Here is a 13741-nt window from a genome sequence, read left to right on the forward strand (position 1 = left end):
ATGTCGGGCGGTGGCGAGGTGGGAGGGGGGCGGGGGTGGGGAACGCGGTTCACAAAAGGTGAAGCGGTCTGAGCTTCTTAAGGCAGCAAGGCGTTTCTGCGCGGACCTTGTTTCTTTTTCTAGAAACTTCTGTACTTAAAACCCCGTCGAACTGTTGAGCTGCTGTGCGCCCAATGCTAGGCTACAGTCCCGGGAGCCTAACTTAGGACTCCCGTTAACTTTCCGTCTTTCTGAAAGCCCCCATCAGCAAGGCCGCAGAGCTCGTCCCTGTGACTCTGAGGCGCTCTTCCGTGGTCGCCCTGGCACCTTCTCTGCACCAACACACGCTTATTTCAGCCACTTAGTTCAAACCTGCCGCTCTCCCGAGTGCTCCCACAATGGCCCTGAAGGCTCCCAGGGACCCACGTCCTTGCTGGGTTAAAGGCTTCGTGCAGTGATAATGGCGCAATGAAACCCAGAACCTCTGTGTCATTTTATTCGCAGTTATGTGAGTGCGCCTTTCCCAGGGTCCCCGTCAACAATGAATATTGTTTATATTTTTAATGTCCGGCCTTCTGATGGATAAGAAAACCATTTTTAATCATTCGTTTCATGTCTGCCTGATTTACTTGCAGTTGTACATTTTTTTGTACGTTTACTGGCATTCGTAGTTCATCCTTTCTGAATTGGCTGTTAACAACCCTTTACTGTTCTTATGTTTGGTAAATTCTTTTTAGCTTCCGAATTTGTAGGAATTTTAAAAATATTATGTTGATTAGTCCTTTGTCTCTTACAGGTATTGCAGGTCTTTTCATCTGTTGCTTTTTAAAAATATTAATGGAGATACTTTTTTTTTTGGCAACACCTAATGAGTTTATGTGAGCAGGCTCAGGGAGTTGGTGATGGACAGGGAACCCTGGCATGCTGCTGCAGTCCACGGGGTTGCAAAGAGTCGGACATGACTGAGTGATTGAACTGAACTGAATGAGTTTATCAGGAGACACTTTATTTTTAAGGAGCAAGTTTTGAACCAAGCTGAAATGTTGCTTCGTTTTAATTTTATACTTCTTTCACTATAAGAAGGTTTATAGATTAAAAAAAATTTTTTTAATGTAGTACGTGTACAGTATGTAAATCTTTTCCTTTATGGCATTTTGGCTTGAGACTTGTTCAGAAAGATGTTCTCCACACAAAGATTACAAAAACATTTCCTATTGTGTCCTTCTGATACCTTTTTAGTTTCATTTTTATGTTTAGTACTCTATGCTGTCTCGGCTTTCTTATTATTGTTGTTTAGTCACTAAGTCGTGTCCAGCTGTTTTTGACCCCATGAACCGCAACATGCCCGGCTTCCCTGTTCTGCACTATCTCCTGGAGTTTGCTCAAACTCGTGTCCATTGACTTGGTGATGCCATCCAACTATCTCATCCTCTGTCGCCCCCTTTTCCCTCTGCCCTCAGTCTTTCCCAGCATCAGGGTCTTTTTCTAATGAGGTGGCTCTTCACATCAGGTGGGCAAAGTATTGGGGCTTCAGCTTCAGCATCAGTCCTTCCAACGAATATTCAGTGTTGCTTTCCTTTATGGTTGGGTGGTTTGATCTCCTTGCTGTCCAAGGGACTCTTAAGAGTCTGCTCCAGCACCACCGTTTGAAAGCATGAATTCTTTGGTGCTCAGCCTTCTTTATGGTCCAACTCTCATACCTGTATATGACTACTAGAAAAATCATAGCTTTGACTTTATGGATCTTTGTTAGAACACTGATGTCTCTGTGATGTAAAGTAGCACTGTAACTTAATTTATTTTATATATAGCCACATATCCCAAGACTTTATTTTTCTTAAAATTTCTTAGGTACTGTTTTTCATTTTCTCTTCCAAGTAAATTTTGGTATTAGCTAATCTAAGATTCATGAGATAGTCCCATTGGGTTTTAAATTGGGATTTTATTAAATTCATACATGGAGAAGGGAAAGACTACCCACTCCAGTATTCTGGCCTGGACCATGGAGTTACAAAGAGTCAGACATGGCTGACTGACTTTCACTTTCACTTATTTTTCATATATTAATAAGTAGAGGACGGACATATTTACAGTATGGAGTGTTATTCTCGAGAACATGATACACAGTCACTGATAATCACATCTTATTGCCATCCTATTTTATATTTGGTATCCCATTTATTTTTGTTCCTCCTTTCCTTCTGCTTTTTGAATTAATCAAGTTCCTTTCTTTCTTCCCTTGGTTATTTGGATGTTATGTACCTGTCTCTTTTTTCCACTAGTGGCCCTGCATTTTTTTTCACCAACCTATTCTTCTCTCAATTTTTAGTTTTTTTAATTACATTTTGTTGTTCAGTCACTCAGTTGTGTCCAACTCTTTGCTACCCTATGGACTGCAGCATGCCAGGCCTCCCTCAGTTCAGTTCAGTTCAGTTGCTCAGTCATATCTGACTCTGCGATCCCAGAGACTGCAGCATGCTAGGCCTCCCTGTCCATCACCGGCTCCCAGAGCTTGCTCAAACTCATGCCCATTGAATCGGTGATGCCATCCAACCATCTCATTCTCTGTTGTCCCCTTCTCCTCCTGCCTTCAATCTTTCCCAGCATCAGGGTCTTTTTCCAGTGAGTCAGTTGTTCACATCAGGTGGCCGAAGTATTGGAGCTTCAGCTTCAGTCCTTCCAATGAATATTTCCTTTAGAAGTGGCTTGTTTGATCTCACTGTCCAAGGGACTCTCAAGAGTCTTCTCCAACACCACAGTTCAAAAGCATCAATTCCTCGGTGCTCAGCTTTCTTTATGGTCCAACTCTCACATCCATACATGACCACTGGAAAAACCATAACTTTGATTGTATGGACCTTTGTCAGAAAAGTGATGTCTCTGCTTTTTAATATGCTGTCTAGGTTGGTCATACCTTTTCTTACAAGGAGCAAGCATCTTTTAATTTCATGGCTACAGTCACCATTTGCAGTGATTTTGGAGCCCCCCAAAATAAAGTCTTTCACTGTTTCCACTGTTTCCCCATCTATTTGCCATGTAGTGATGGAACCGGATGCCATGATCTTAGTTTTTGGAATGTTGAGTTTTAAGCCAGCTTTTTCACTCTCCTCTTTCAGTTTCATCAAGAGGCTCTTTAGTTCCTCTTAATTTTCTGCCATTAAGGTGGTGTTGTCTGCATATCTCAGGTTATTGGTATTTCTCCTGGCAATCTTGATTCTAGCTTGTGATTCATCCAGTGTGGCATTTTACATGATGTACTCTGCATATAAGTTAAATAAGCAGGGTGACAATATACAGCCTTGAAATAATCCTTTCCCAATTTTGAACCAGTCTGTTCATCCATGTCCTGTTCTGTTACTTTTTGACCTGCATATAGGTTTCTCAGGAGGTAGGTAAGGTGGTCTGGTATTCCCATCTCTTTAAGAATTTTCCACAGTTTGTTATGATCCACACAGTCAAAGGCTTTAGTGTAGTCAATGAGTTAGTTAAATAATTTTTATTGGGGTATAGTTGCTTTACAATGTGGTGGTAGGTTCTGCTGTACAGTGAAGTGAACCAGCTACATGTATACCTATATCCTCTCTTTTTTTGGATTTCCTTCCAATTTAGGTCACCGCAATTTTGAGTTTTATATATCTATAAAATTCCCCAATAGAACAAGTCATTAGCAAATTTTAATTTTCTGTATTTCCCACTTCTTTAAAAAATACTTAGTTATTTCATTTATTAGTGGTATCTATGAACATAGTTTAAAGCAGAGATCAGCAAACTGTTTCTATAAAGGGCCAGATAGTAAATATTTGAGGCCACATATTCTTTGTTTTAGCTGTTCAACTGGACCTTTGTTATGACACAAAGTTGGTCAGAGACTATATATAAATGAACCAGTGTGGCTGTGTACTAATAACACTTCGGACACTGAATTTGAACCTCACATCATTTTCACATGCCAGAAAATGTCCTTCTTCTGATTTTTTCAACCATTTAAATGTAAAAACCATACCTAGCTCATCCGTGTACAAAACCAGCCCAGAGTTTGCCAACCCCTGGTTCAAAGAGGAAAAGGGTTCCCCTACAAGGTTTATTACAAAAATAGCAATCTGTTGCTTGCACCCACATTCATCCATCCATTCCCCAGAATCAACTATATTCATCCCTTTTAGCTGTTTCTTTTGGCATTTACTTCCAATTCTCTAAATAAATTATTTATAGTGCTATTTCTTTAGTTTTTAGATTTTAGGAATTATTGACTATTCTTAGAATAAAAGATGATGATGTAGCTCTTTCACCACCCCATCCTCCCAGGACAGTATACAATGATCTGCATTAGGTCATTCCTTGGTGTTCACATTATCAAGTCTATGACAACCCTGATTATTTTTCCTTTCTCTCTTGATATATTTTTAAAAATATTTATTTATTTGACTCCACAGGGTCATAGTTGCAGCATGGAGGGGGTCTAGTTCCCTGACCAGGGCTCAAACCGAAGCCCCCTGCATTGGGAGTGTGGAGTCTTGGCCACTGGACTGCTAGGGAAGTCCCCTGTCTTGATATTTTGTTTTCCTTAGAGTTAACACTGTTTCTCCCCACCCCCGTGTTGCTTGTTCTCTGCTACTTAACATAGGTCAGTACTTTCCCAAACTGGCTATCTCTCCTCTCCAGCTGCTGAAAGATGTCCTACAATATGCCATTGATTTCATTCATTTGGAGCACTCTTTCCTGGAGCCTTTTGACTTGCCCTCCAGGCCCACATCCAGCTTGGGCTCCCCTTCCATCATCCTGGAGATTGCACTTGATGTTTTTTTCGCTTGAGACCCCGGTTTCATAGATCCCATCTCTACTTCTTTCTTAGGTTTTTCTCTGATTTTAGTGGCACATCTTCTCTAGTAGCTTCCAGAAAAAAAAAAAAAAAAGAATGCAGAGGAAGTAAACTATTTGAGTTCTTTCATGCTGGAAAAACCTTTAGTCTAACCTGAAAATTGACAGTTTGGTTGTAGACTTCTAGGTGAGAAAATTGTTGCCCACCCCCCCTCCAACATTTCGAAGGCATTGCTTCAATGTTTTCTAATTCTTAGTGCTTCACTGAAAAGCCAGAAAACATTCTCGCTTCTGATTCTTTTTTTTTTAAATTTTTATTTTTACTTTATTTTGCTTTACAATGGACTTCCCTGGTGGCTCAGATGGTAAAGCGTCTGTCTACAATGCGGGAGACCTGGGTTCCATCCCTGGGTCAGGAAGATCCGCTGGAGAAGGAAATGGCAATCCACTCCAGTGTTATTGCCTGGAAAACCCCATGGACAGAGGAGCCTAATAGGTTACAGTCCATGGGGTCGCAAAGAGGACTGAGCGACTTCACTTTCACTTTGCTTTACAATACTGTATTGGTTTTGCCATACATTGACATGAATCAGCCACAGGTGTACATGAGTTCCCAATCCTGAACCCTCCTCCCACCTCCCACGCTTCTGATTCTTTGAATGTGACCTATTTTTTTTTCTCTTTGACAGTTATTCTGTCAGCATATTGAAGATATTATTCAACTCTCTTCTGGATTTCATTAATGCCACTGAGAAGGCAGCTTTCAGTCTAAAAGTCATGGTTTTAAAGGTAATCAGCTTTTTAAATCTGGCTGCTTCTAAGATCTGTGTCTAGATATGTATATATTTGTGTTTTATCCTGTTTGGTTTATCTTGGGCTTCTTAAATTTGTGTATTTATATTTTTCATCAATTTTGGAAAGTTCTTAGTGACTGTCTCTTAAAGTCTTGCTGTTACCTGAGTCTGTCCCCTCCCTGTGGCATGGCAGTTACTTTTTTGTTAGACTTTCTCATTCTATCTTCAGTGTGTCTTATTTTTCGGTATTTTCAGGTTTTCTATTTCTTTGTGCCTCTGTGCTACATTCTGGATGCTTTCTTTAGCTCTGTCTTACAATTTATTGTTTCTCCAGCCATTTCTAATCCACTATTAAAGCCATCTATTGAACATTTTAAAACTTTCTAAAATTGTAAAATTTGGCATATGCATATAAAGGTGCAAAAACCTCAACATTTAGTTTAGGAAGTAATGATAAGGTAAACACACATTTAGCTACCACTCAGATCAAGCACCCTAGCTTCCACATGTTTCTCCCAATCACAATCCCGTTCTCTCGCTCTAGTGGAAATTTCAGGAAGCACTATCCTGATGATTATGCTACTAAAGCTCATATGTTTCTTTATAACTTTACTTCCTCTGTATGCATCCCTGAACAACATCATTTCATTTTGTCTGCTTTTGAACTTGATATGAAGTGGGAGGAGATGGGGACAACAGAGGATGAGATGGTTGGATGGCATCACTGACTCAATGGACATGAGTTTGAGTAAATCCGGGAGCTGGTGATGGACAGGGAAGCCTGGCATGCTACAGTACACGGGGTTGCAAAGAATCAGACACGACTGAGTGACTGAACTGAACTGAACTTTATATGAATAGAGCCATATATTGTATGGATTCTTCTGTGTTTGACTCCATTTGTTTAACATTATACTTGTTCATTCATGTTTTTAAGACTGTAGTTTATTTTTATTGCTGTACGCGTGGATGCATGCCAAGTTGCTTCAGTCGTGTCCAACTCTTTGTAACCCCAATGGACTGCGGCCTGCCAGGTTCCTCTGTCTATAGGATTCTCCAGGCAAGAATACCGTAGTGGGTTGCCATGCCCTCCTCCAGAGAATCTTCCCGACCCAGGGATCGAACCCATGTTTCTTATGTCTCCTACATTAGTAGGTGGGTTCTTTACCACTAGTGCCAGCTGGGAAGCACCATTGCTGTAGTATATTACTGAATATATTACAGTTCACTTACATATTCTTTGATCTATAGACCAGGTGGGTTGTTTCTAGCAGTTGATTATTGGGAGTATTATTGTACTTGTCTCTCAAGGGTATATCTAGGTATGTAATTGCCAGGCCATTCAGCATTAGTGTGTTAGTCACTCAGTCGTGTCTGACTCTTTGAGGTGGTCCTGTGGACTATAGCTTGCCAGGCTCCTCTATCCATGGAATTGTCCAGGCAGGAATGCTGGAGTGGGTTGCCATTCCTTTCTCCAGGGTATCTTCCCCACCCAAGGATCAAACCTGGGTCTCCTGCATTGCAGGCAGATTCTTTACCATCTAAGCCACCAGGGTACCTGGGCCATTCAGCATGCATGTCTTCAACTTCATGATATTACCAAATGCTTTCCCCAAAGTTTTATACTGTTTACTATCCCACCAGGAGTGATGGAGGGTTCCTGTTGTTTCATATGCTGTCTGAGATTTATTATCGTTAGTCTAAATTTTGCCACTCTGCTCAGTGTATAGTGGTATCACATTTCTTTTTTAAGATTAAGGTATAATTTGCATAAAATAAAATACACGGAACCAAAATATCTATTACAATATAATCACTCCTGGCTCTCCACTGGGAGAGCATTTTCAGATCAAACACATTCATGAAGGTGTTTCTAGTTAAAAAGTAGGAATAGAACAGAGGTTCCACCTGTCCTGATCACACCTACCTCTCCTAGCTCATCACTGTCCACTCTGCCCTGGTTTCTTGTGTTCCAGTTATGCTGTATGGCCATCTTTATTTTAGAAGTGAGACATCTGACCCTCTGAGTGCTCAAAGTCTCAGAGTGGTAGTGTCAGGATTTGAACTGGGCTCTGTCTCCAAGGCAGTGTGCTTACTATTATCCCTTTCCATGTAAGAGACTCCTTTGTGTTACAGTAGAACCGTCCACCCTGTATGCTCAGCTCTATGAGAGTACAGAATGTGTCTGCCTTCTGTTCCACATGGCAGGCTCAGGAATATGTGTTCAAAGAATGATTAGGTGAAGGAATGAACCTGTTAGGCTGCAAATCTCCCTGCCTCTCCCTTCTGTCCACCTGGTAGTAGCAATATAGCAAGCTGTATGGGTTGATGGAAATGAGTTTATTCCATGCTTCACAATAACAGTTCTCTATAAAATGAGATGCACAGCTGGTAATTCTTTGAAGAGAAGTTCAGGAACAGACAGGGCAGGTGTGGAGAGTGTGCTAGCCACCTGGAGGTCGTAGTGAGGTATGCCATGCCCATAAAGCATGTCCAGTCTGTGTCACATGTACTCACACATGTTCTTGCGCACGTAAGTACATGGAAGGCATGTACATGGAAGTGCATATAGGGCATGTAAATACCTGCTCACACCTGGAAGTATTGTTTAGGGTGGAGCAATGTGTCTGATTCTCCCATTGTTTCCCTCTTACGGAAGTACCCATTTTGTGATTCTTATCTCCCAATGCAGACAGAATACACCAAGGGCCCAGCTGCCATCCTCTCCTCCGGTGTCCCCTCCTGCAGATCCCTATCATCCAGCGAGGATGGCCCCAGTGGCCACTCCAGCCTTTCAGATGGGGAACTGACCTGGAACATACAGGACAGCATCAAGCACCGTATCCTCTACCTCTCAGAGCAGCTGAGGGTGGAGAAGGCCAGCCGCGATGAGAACACAGTGGGCTACCTCAAGCTGGTATCCAAGGCCGACCGGCACCAGGCCCCCCACATCCGGCAAGCCTTCGAGAAGGTGAACCAGCGAACCTCTGCCACCATCGCCCAGATTGAGCAAAGTCTCCGCCAGTGTCACCAGCAGCTGCAGGAGCTAGAGGAGGGCTGCAGGCCCAAGGGCTCAGTGCTGGGGACCAAAAGCAGCCTGGACAACAACTGCAAGCAGCCCCATGAGAAGGTTCTGTGTGCAGAGCACCCCCGGCCAGGTGGAGAAGACTGCTCATCCAGCAACCTGTCCACCGTCATCAGACACGTCCCTCTCCAGACTCACTTCCCAGCCTACCAGTAGCAGAGGTCCTTGGAGAGCAAGTGTGGGGCCCAGCCATGAGCACTGCTGGGGCAGAAGATGAAGGAAGAGCTGAGAGAGGTGAAGATGGTCCACTTGAGCCTGCAGGGGTCCTACCAGAGCCTCAGGGAGCAGTATCTGACTGACCTGCAGGCATCACTGGAGTTCCTTCAGGAGGAAAAGTCCAGGTGAGGCGGAGCTCCTGGCCACCTGGGCTCTGGGGAGGGCGGGGGTTGTATTGGTGTTCCTCTCGGAGCAGCAGATGATACATGAGTGGAATTGCCTTGTCTGCCCTGACCCCATCACCTGGGCTCATGGCTAAGTTGAGGCAGAAGCTCCCATGTGGGTGATATGTTCCAAAAATGACCACCTTCCAGGGAATGCTTTCTCTCCTCCCAAGCCCCTGGTGCGATGGGTTGATTTTATTCATCCAAGAGGCTTCCCTGGTGGCTCAGACAGTAAAGAAATGGCCTGCAATGTGGGTGACCTGGGTTTGATCCCTGGGTTTGGGAAGATCCCCTGGAGAAGGGCATGGCAAACCACTCCAGTATTCTTGCCTGGGAAATCCCATGGACAGACAACCTGGTGGGCTACAGTCCATGGGGTCACAGAGTCCAATACGACTGAGCAACTTGACACTTTCACTTTTACTTTCAAGACCAGACTAGGGTCCACTAATAGGAAAAAAAAGGCAAACTCAGTCTCTCAAGGACATCCCCATTTCTATTAAGCCCTTCTTGGGGTGCCAGCCGCCCTCATAGGTGCCAAGCTCCCTCCTCTGAGCCCTGCAGTCACCCTCTGTTTGCATAGGGAAATCCTACCTGCACTAACACCGCTGGACCAATCCCTGAAGGGCTGTTAAAGGAGTATGAAGGGGCAACCCACTGTCAAGTAGGGCAGCCAGTCACAATTCAGGTTTCTTTTGAGGGTGACTTTTTCAAGGTTGTTGTAGTTGTTGCATCCAACTCTTTGTAACCCCATGGACTGCAGCACATCAGGCTTCCCTGTCCTTCAGCATCTCCTGGAGCTTGCTCAAACTCATGTCCATTAAGTTGGTGACATCATCCAACCATCTCATCCTCTGTCGTCCCCTTCTCCTCCTGCCTTCAATCTTTCCCAGCATCAGGGTCTTTTCCAATGAGTCAGTTCTTGGCATCAGGTGGCCAAAGTATTGGAGCTTCAGCTTCATCATCAGTCCTTCCAGTGAATATTCAGGACTGATTTCCTTTAGGATGGACTGGTTGGATCTCCTTGCAGTCCAAGGGACTCTCAAAAGTCTTCTCCAACACCACAGTTCAAAAGCATCAATTCTTCGGTGCTCAGCCTTCTTTATGGTCCTCTTTTCAAGGTTGGATTTATGTAAAGCAAGACCAGAACTCAGGACAGTTGTGCATTTCCTTGTATGTTTCCACACTGCCTAGGCCAATGGGACTGTGGTGCTCTAGAAAGTTCTTAACCCATAGCATATTAGTGTCTGCCAGCTGTGCAGGGGAGCAGAACAAACTACTTCCTCGAAAACTCTGTGGGAATTGTGCAAGGTTGCGCTTCTAAGCCAGCACCTTCCTCACACCAACACCACCACCAGTGAACTGTGAAATAAACTGGCATCATCTTCAGCCACCAAGATGTTCTGGTCATTGGCCATAGCAGTTAGCCTACCTTGATTAATATACATTAAAAACAAAAAAGCAGGTCCATAAGACAGATTTCTTGAGAGAAATGGTGAATGGGCTAAAGAAGACAACATAGTCACAGTGACAACAGGGAGCATGTAGCATTGATCACCTGTACCATTCAGCACCCATTTTACGGATGGGGAAACAGAGTCTCAGGCACAAGGGCATATGTTCAGCTCAATGAAGTGTCACCCGGTGTCTAGAGCTGGGCACTACCCAGGCCCCTGCAATTGTCATGTCTTCTCTGGTGTGTCACAAACTAAGGTTTCAAACTAGAGAGTTCTGTGACACTTCTCACCGGTTATATGTATTTGCTTTCAAGAGGGCTATTTTATTTTTCAATTGAGAGAAAATTGACAAAACATAAAGTTATTAATTTTGTTTTATTTTTTATCCAAGACATGTTTATTGGGACAGTTTCCCATTCCTCTTGATACAGGTTACTTTTAGTGCTACTTCCGTCTGCAGGAGCAGCCTTCTGTAAGCCTTGCTTTTCCTCCTGTAGGCTGGCGGAAGACAGTAGAGCAGCCAACACACAAAACTACCGTTTGTGCATGGCTAAAGACAGTGATGATTGTATAACATCCTAGGCATTTCACATCCATGAAATAGGAATTGGAGCTCTGCACCAGATGCTTCTTCTTGTGTTTCCTATTGTCTTCTGGAGAGAGATGAGAGAGATCCTTTTGAGAGGCATGTTCTCACAGGGAGGTTGTTACTGCTGGAGAGGCTAAAATTGCTGATTTTAAAGTGTGCAATGGCATTCAGTGCATTCACAGTATTGTGCAATGAAAAGTACATCTATCAATAATAGTTCCCCAATGTTTTCATCACTCTGGAAAGAGACACTACCATGCCCCATTTGCCTTCCCTCAGCCCCTGGTAACTACCAATCTGTTTTCCGTCTCTGGATTTGTCTGTTCTGGTACATTTCATGTAAATGGAAGCATATATTATATCAGACTTTGTGTCTTCTTCACGTAGTGTAATGATTTTGAGATTTATCCGCATTGCACACAGGAGTGGCTCATTCCTTCTTGTCCAGCAGTGCTCTGTGATGTGAACGCAGTGCATTGACCCATTCATTTGCTACCAGTTAGGGCTGTGAGGAGTAGAGCTACTGTGAACACTATGCATGTCTTTTTGTGAACATATGCTTTTATATGTGGAATTGCCAGATCAACATCTAAAGCAACTTTTCCAGCATGTGCTGTGCTTAGTTGCTCAGTCATGTCCAACTCTTGGCAACCCCATGGACTGTAGCCCTCCAGGCTCCTCTGTCCATGGGATTCTCCAGGCAAGGATACTGGAGTGGGTTGCCATGCCCTCCTCCAGAAGATCTTCCCATCCAGGAATCAACCTTCCCAACCCAGGTCTCCCGCATGATCCTACCACTTTACATTCCCATTAGGAGTCTGTGAGAGTTTGAGTTGCTGCACACTCTTGCCAATATTTGGTGGTAGGGTCAGTCTTTGAAGTTTCAGGCTCCTAAACTCAGGTGTCACCTAGTGGACAAGAACTCTAGATGATGTCACCAGAGCGCAGTTTTTTTCTCAACCTCAACACTACTGGCATTTTTGACCAGGTGATTCAAAAATGCCAGTACTGAGGCCGTGCCACGTGTTGTGGGCTGTTTAGCCACATCCCTGTTCTCTCCCCACTAGATGCAGTTGGAGGGCTTTCGTCTGGCCATCCTAACAAAGTATCCCAAACTTAGCAGCTTCAAACAACAGAGATGGATTCTCTCAGTTCTGGAGGTCAGCACAGTGAAGTCAAAGTCAGCGTGTGGGTGGGGCTGCGTCCCTTCTGGAAGGACGAATCTGTTCCTAGCCTCTCCCAGCTTTTGGGGCTGCTGGCTTCCTTAGCTTGTGGCCTTGTCACTACAGTCTTCTAGGCCAGCACCTTCCCCTTCCCTGTGCTCCATCTTCACATGCCCTTTTCCTCTGGGTGTGACCATTGGTGCTGCCTCCACTTCTAAGGATGTGCGTGATATACCACATGAGCTTGGAGGAGTTGCTCTGTCTCTACCAGGTTACCCCATCTGGCCCGCTTCATCCTTCCCACCTCAGTCTCTCCATCTCAGACTTCTCTATGTTTCAGGCTGTTAGGTTCTAGCTCAGTTTGTCAAAGCCCATCCTCAGCTATGAACAAGAATATACTTTTCTGCAGCAGCAATGATGTTTGAGGCCATTTGTATCAGACACAGTCCTTAACAGCTTTGGAAGAATTTGAGGGGCATTTTGGTTGACCGACCATCATTTAGCCCTCATAAGAGCATTTTCCACGGTGGTGCTTCTACCTCCGTGGCTGTAGGAGCCAGAGAGAGAGGAGTCCTTGACCAAGGGAGGGACGTGTCACAAGCCAGGTACCCTACTGTGGCCCCACTGATAAGGGGAGATAGAGGGAACAGCCTTACATGTTAATATTGTCTTATTCAACAGTCTCTGCAAGAATGTGTGTAAGAGTATAGTCATTTGTTCTTAGAAATATATTAATGAAGAATCCACTTGCTAATTTCATCTTCATGAAGAACATATTCATGAATATACACTTGAACGTGGTAGATATCTTGAATGTCCTTGCATCTCCATCCCATATGTGAATGGAAGGACAGCCATGGGGGAATCTGCTTTCAGGGTGGACACCCCACTCTCTCCCCTTCTCTGTAGCGGTAGTCTCAGTCAGGTTGTCAGACCAGTCTCTTCTCAACAGGGAAAAGGGCAGAGATTGATGGACTATTCCTTGAAATACCATCATGAACTGGCTCTTGATGAACTGGCTTCCACAAATGAGTGTTTCAGCTTCTCAGCTGCCTGGTGACCATCTCCACGGCACACCAGTCAAGTCCCTGAACAGGACCTAACTGAACTTCTCACTTCCCAGTTCCTATCCCTGCCTCTGCTTCTCTGCAGGGCTCCAGGCCCCCACTGGTATCCAGCGTTGTCACCCTGGCTCCGGTCAGGCTTTCCTCAGCTTTCCTTAAAGAGCCGGAAGCTGTCTGGCCTGTGTCTTTCCAGCCCATCTTTGCTGGTGCCCAAATGAGGGACCTCAAAGTGTTTTTTGACATCATGAAATATTCCAAACCCAGGGAAAGCAGAGAATAACTTGGTCAAGGTTATCTGCCCACCCCCAGCTTTCTCAAATCTTAACATATTCAAATTTTATTTAAGAAATAAAAGCTTAAAAGATGAGTTGTTTGAAACTCTCCCCTTCACCTTCCCCCCTCTGCCCACCTT

General features: G+C 44.1%; 2 protein-coding genes across 2 annotated transcripts in view; one reads left to right on the top strand and one right to left on the bottom strand.

The window, feature by feature from the left end:
- TEX28 (testis expressed 28) overlaps nucleotides 1-13741 on the top strand; it is a 15498-nt gene continuing 1757 nt past the window's right edge. Inside the window, 2 exon segments of the mRNA XM_070291199.1 lie at nucleotides 1-18; nucleotides 8251-9017. Coding sequence (XP_070147300.1) covers nucleotides 1-18; nucleotides 8251-9017 — 785 coding nt within the window.
- Nucleotides 10958-11110, bottom strand: LOC138929969 (small ribosomal subunit protein eS27-like). Its single transcript, XM_070289617.1, has one exon. The coding sequence runs from the start codon at nucleotides 11108-11110 to the stop codon at nucleotides 10958-10960; it is 153 nt and encodes a 50-aa protein (XP_070145718.1).

The sequence above is a fragment of the Ovis canadensis genome, chromosome X, assembly GCF_042477335.2.
Source record: "Ovis canadensis isolate MfBH-ARS-UI-01 breed Bighorn chromosome X, ARS-UI_OviCan_v2, whole genome shotgun sequence".
In the NCBI taxonomy this organism is placed as follows: Eukaryota; Metazoa; Chordata; class Mammalia; order Artiodactyla; family Bovidae; genus Ovis; species Ovis canadensis.